The sequence below is a fragment of the Vigna angularis genome, chromosome 4 (genome assembly GCF_016808095.1).
Source record: "Vigna angularis cultivar LongXiaoDou No.4 chromosome 4, ASM1680809v1, whole genome shotgun sequence".
NCBI lineage: Eukaryota > Viridiplantae > Streptophyta > Magnoliopsida > Fabales > Fabaceae > Vigna > Vigna angularis.
This window is the reverse complement of record NC_068973.1, coordinates 5,289,639-5,295,248: the sequence shown is the minus strand read 5'-3', so window position 1 is coordinate 5,295,248 and position 5,610 is coordinate 5,289,639. Positions and strand designations below refer to the sequence as shown.

At 28.5% G+C, this 5,610-nt stretch overlaps 1 protein-coding gene across 1 annotated transcript; it reads left to right on the top strand.

Moving 5' to 3' along the window:
* The first annotated feature begins 4,840 nt into the window (after nucleotides 1-4,840).
* On the top strand, nucleotides 4,841-5,383 carry LOC128196152 (WUSCHEL-related homeobox 5-like). The gene is made up of 2 exons (XM_052876100.1): nucleotides 4,841-5,138; nucleotides 5,238-5,383. Exons 1-2 carry the CDS (start codon nucleotides 4,841-4,843, stop codon nucleotides 5,381-5,383), a joined length of 444 nt encoding a protein of 147 aa, XP_052732060.1.
* The last annotated feature ends 227 nt before the right edge of the window (nucleotides 5,384-5,610 follow it).

Here is a 5,610-nt window from a genome sequence, read left to right as displayed (position 1 = left end):
TATATGTTTAAACATGTTTTAAACTCAGATTTCAACTACAAACTCATAAATATAACTCGAATTCTTCTAACTTATTCTTCTATCTCTTTCTTCATTGGCACTAGATCAGACGACATTCCTTCATCTGCTCCTGTATAACGAATTATACGATCATCGCACATACACAAACACAAACAAGTAGGGTGAGCTAACATGCAACAAATCATTTATAAAACATGCATAATTACTTAGATACAAACATCATATAATAATTATGTCAGACACCCTCATGCCATCATACCACAATCACACTATAGATACTCATCCCATCATCCACAATTCCTATTAGACACTCGTCCCACAATAACCAATAAACAATCATCACAATACTCAATAGACACTCATTCCACAATACCCAATAGACACTCATCCGGATGATACGTTGATGAGCGGTCACGGGAGGTTATGCACTTGTGATGAATTCTACTTTTTCTTACAAATATACTTCCAAAATACTCCATATCATTCACAATGTTAATCCTCAACACTATGTCCAAAACCGACACATAGACCAAGACCTCCTGCCCCTCTCACCATATAATTCATCCTTCTCTACTTGAGACTGGATGATTATTAGAGTATCAGGATAACCTCCAACTACAGGACCCTCAACATCAACATATACACAAATACCATATCATTACAGAATCTCTCCACGAGACTCATACCATGCTCATATTCCTCAACTCACATTATACCGTTACAAAATCTCCCCATAATACTCATATCATGTTCAGATGCATAAATTTAAATAAAATACAATCATCACATAAATCATACAAAATGAATGTATAAATAAATTAACAATACTAAAATATCACTATAAATGGTCACCGGAGAAGAATCAAATGTTTGACGAATCAAACTCACCATAAACGCTAGTACATATGACTAGTCACAACTTACTCGATTGGACCAGGGCTGCTCTATGATCAGGGATGTACCAACTTCGGTTTTTAAGATTCCTCTATCCTACCATCACAATTATAATTCATAATTTCGTATCTACCACAATAACATGAATTCATTCCAACGAGACATATTGCACAATAGTTTAACAGTACTTAATCTGTACAACAAGATTTAAGTTAAAAACCTATCGAGTAGACTTCCAGGAAAGAGAGGTGCGTCACAATGGACAACTTAAGTACCAAGTTTTTCCTTAGCCAAAGTGTTCCTCAACTAGTTTTAACAAATTTCTTATTTACAGATTCAAAACAACAACATATAATATTAACACATGAATTCAATATAGATAGGTATACAATAAGCATTAACAGTATTCACACAAAATTTCAAGACATGAATAGTAATAAAACAGTACTAAATCATAATATAAAAGCTTAGAAAGGTTAACTCCCCTACCTCTTCTCCAGAATGAGTTTTCTACTAGAAGTTGTTCCCCGAAAACTCTTCAGAATCTCTACTCTTCTTACAACCAAAATTTCTTCCTAACTCTTTCTTCTCTAAATTTCAAGATTTCTCTCTTGATTCTTCTTCTCTTTGTGCAGAATACCCTTCCCTCCCATGGCTATTTATAGGTAAAAAAATTTATTATTCATTAATTTTTTAATATTATTTATTATTTTAATATTATTTTAAAAATAATATTTTAATCATCCACTTGATCAAATCTAATCCTAACTCCTTCCATGCTACGTAGGAATTCTTATCCGTTCAATTTATTTTTTTTTTACTATTCACTTTTTACTATTCACTATTTTTTTTTACTATTCACTTTTTACTATTCACTATTCACTTTTTACTATTTACTATTCACTTTTTACTATTCAATTTTTTTTTAAAAAATCTTAAATAAGTTATCAAAAATTTGAACCTCTCTTTCTAAAATTACTATAATTTTATATCCAAAATTTAAATTTTTCTATCCATTAAAATTATTATTACTAATAAAATGCTAAAATTTGCTATTATAAATATTTTTCATGAGCCTTACAGTATGTCCACTTATTTATGACATATTTTCAAATATTTATCATAGTAAGCTATATTTATTATGATAAATAATCTAAAGAATGTGAAAATAAACTAAACTTACATGATAAGTAATTGAAAATATATCATAGTAAGCTCAACTTATTTCGAAAAACTCTAGCTTAAACTCATTTCAAATTAATTTATACTCCAAAATGATTAACCATATATATATATATATATATATATATATATATATATATATATATATATATATATATATATATATATATATATATATATATATATATATAACATTCAAAGTATAATATGAAAAATAATTTAAATTTTGTAAATATGTTTTTGAAATATGATTACTAATTTATAAAATGTATTGATTTGTAAAACTAAATGAAACATCTTCATAAAACATATAATATAACCCGCTTCTTCACAATGTTAATTCAGTTCTTCATTTTAAAAGTGTTTGAAATTGTTCCTCAATTATTAAATTTTGCGTCAACGTCGTCATTTCCGTTAAATACGTGTTAATCTTTTCTTTCTACCTCTTCTACTTTTCTGTACATTGCAGCCTTTTAGTATAATTAATTATTTTACTCTCTTTAGTTCCATTTAAACATTCAAATTTTTCAACTATTTATCACTCGTATCACATTACATAGATATTTTAATTTGAGTATATGACTTTTTTTATCATATATTTTATACATATATTAACTTAATGGATTGAAATAAACATTAATATATCTACTTTATAATATAATAAAAATTTACACTTTTAAGATTGTAATTTTAATTTTGTTAATTATTAATATAACTAACACATATTCAATTTTTAATATTTTTACATACATAAACTTATTAAATAAAAAATTAACACGTTATATATAATTAAAATAACAATACAGAGGATTATAAATTTATTTAAAAAACACACAGAGGAGAGAACTCTCAAAGATAATTATATTATCATTAATTTTTTACTTAATAAACATATATAAAATTATTATAAATTAAACTTATATTTATTTATCTTAATTATTAAACATTAAAAGTGTTTAAAAGAAAATAATAGAATCAATTTTTTATATTGAAATTTTAATTTCTTTTATTATACGAAAAGTGAAATATAACAAATATTTTGTTATATTAAACCAATTACTTACTTTTTGTTGCAATGAATCTATTCAATATATAAACTAAGCTAGTAGGTGATTGTCTAGTGTCCTTAAAATATTTAATTTTGCTAGAATTAACACTTAAGCGTTACAAAAATTAATATGGACTCCTAAATTTATATTTTTTCCAATTTTCCTTAACACAAATAATATATATATATATATATATATATATATATATATATATATATAGTAGGTGATTGTCTAGTGTCCTTAAAATATGTATTTTTGCTAGAATTAACACTTAAGCGTTACAAAAATTAATATGTACTCCTAAATTTATATTTTTACCAATTTACCTTAACACAAATAATATATATATATATATATATATATATATATATATATATATTTATATATATATATATATATATATATATTTATATATATATATATATATATTTATTTATTTATTGGATATATAAAGTATAAAATTTTAACTTCTTGCCCGTCAAATTGCTTTCAAGAGTAGTGAAGATATCTTTCAATAAATGTCTTTCCATTGACCTCTGCAAATCTTCATTTTTTATTTCATCATTTTCTGTTTCTTCTCAACTGTCCTCTCGCTCTTCAACTGCAGCTACTTCTCACTACAATACTGCAACATCTATAATGGAGCAATCCTTCCACTTTCTCTTTCTCTTTTGCCACACTCTACTCTTTCGCTAGCAACTTCTCATGTTCCTGTCTTTGTTGGAACCAAGCAACCTGCCACCACCACTCTGCTTCACATTTCTAAAATGGGTTGTTGTGTCAGTACCGACATATCTTATTCTTCATCCTCAAGCAAACATCACGAGTCACCACTAAGATCTATTGCTAAAGGTTCAGAAACAAGAGCACCGCCACCGGAGGAAGAGACGGTGAAGGAAGTGTTGTTAGAAACACCCAAATGGAAGCCCAAATTCGATGCGGAGAAGCCCACGAAGATCGAAGTTAAGAACGAGAAGGAGAAGTTATTCATCAAGCCCGAAGAGATCTCTGAGGTTTCTGAAGTTTGCAGTGTGAGCAAGAGCGTGTGCACGCTCGTCGACGAAGAGTCGCGTCAAAGGGTAAAGGGATCTCCGACAAAGGTTCATAAAACACACTCCTTTTCCGGCGAGCTAGGGTCCGAAGGGAAAGAACGACATGGAAGTCCCCTGCAAGAAGTAATTAATTCAAAACTATATATTTGAAAAGGAATTAATTTATGCTACAAACACGCTGCATAATACAGAAGAAAAAGAAAAAGAAAAAGTTAACGCTGTTTGTGGTATTTAACGAAAAGGATAACATTGACACAAAATTTAATGAGTGAGGAACAAATTTCAAGCACTTTTAAAACGAGAGATTGAATTGATATTACTCAGCAAAACTGGGAACAAAATAAGCTATTAAACCTATATATATATATATATATATATGTTTTTTCAGTTGGTACATTTTAGTAATGTGTAGGGTTTTAGTAGATAAAAATACCCTCATATATTATGGATTCTAAGTTTTGAAGTCACGGTATTTGAATAATTTTCATTCTCAACACTAAAAAAACAAGAAACCCTCAAACCCTTAGTCACCTCCCTCATTCCTCTCAACCCTTTATTTATTTATTTATTTAAAAGAAGACTAATTGTATAAGCCCTCTTTGACACAAACATAATATTCCTTCACTCTTGCCCCTTAGAAAAATGAACAAAAATGTAAGGAATTTAGAAGTTCAAGACAAGATCGAATATAAAAGATGGAGTCCTACTAGAGAACAAGTTGCTCTACTAGAGGCCCTTTTTGCATTCGGAATTCGAAATCCCAATAGAGAGCAAGTGCACGAAATTGCAACTAGGCTTAAAGTTTATGGAGAAATTGGGGAGTATAGTGTTTATTGTTGGTTTCAAAACTATGGGTATCGTGAAAAGCAACGATGTTTGAAGCAAAGCACCGCCACTACATCTTACTCTCCGTTGGCCCTCTTGCCGCCGTTTATGAATGGTAAGATATTTTTATTTATTTATTTATTATATATATATATATATATATATATATTTTATCATTTCTAATTTTGTTCATCTGGAGATCTTTCATGGGTAGCGTCGCCATTTTCAGATCGGGTGACGTTGGATCTTTTTCCAATCCCTCCCGTTCTTGAAAAAAAAGAGATTTCTCCTCCCTTGCAGTTCCAGGTGAAGGCTCCTTCCGTTGAGCTTTCCTTACGATTGCCTTCCGCCGATGAATAGTCTCCTAGAGGAGACTACAATTTGTCCTTATGATTTTATTTTATTTTATTTTATTTTTGTTGGACTGTAATCTTTAACAATCACTATTGATCGACTCTTAGACATCTTTATTATTATTATTATTATTATTATTATTATTATTATTAGTATTATATATTTATAGACTTAAATCTAATGTAAACTAGCTAACTATTATTTTTTTTTATTCACGGTAAGGTAAGTCAGAT

Excerpts from the sequence above, each read along its gene's own strand:
- LOC128196152 (XM_052876100.1), top strand. The coding sequence starts at position 4,841 with ATGAACAAAAATGTAAGGAATTTAGAAGTTCAAGACAAGATCGAATAT. Across the intron at positions 5,139-5,237 it reads CTTGCCGCCGTTTATGAATG|CGTCGCCATTTTCAGATCGG; the intron begins GTAAGATATTTT and ends TTTCATGGGTAG.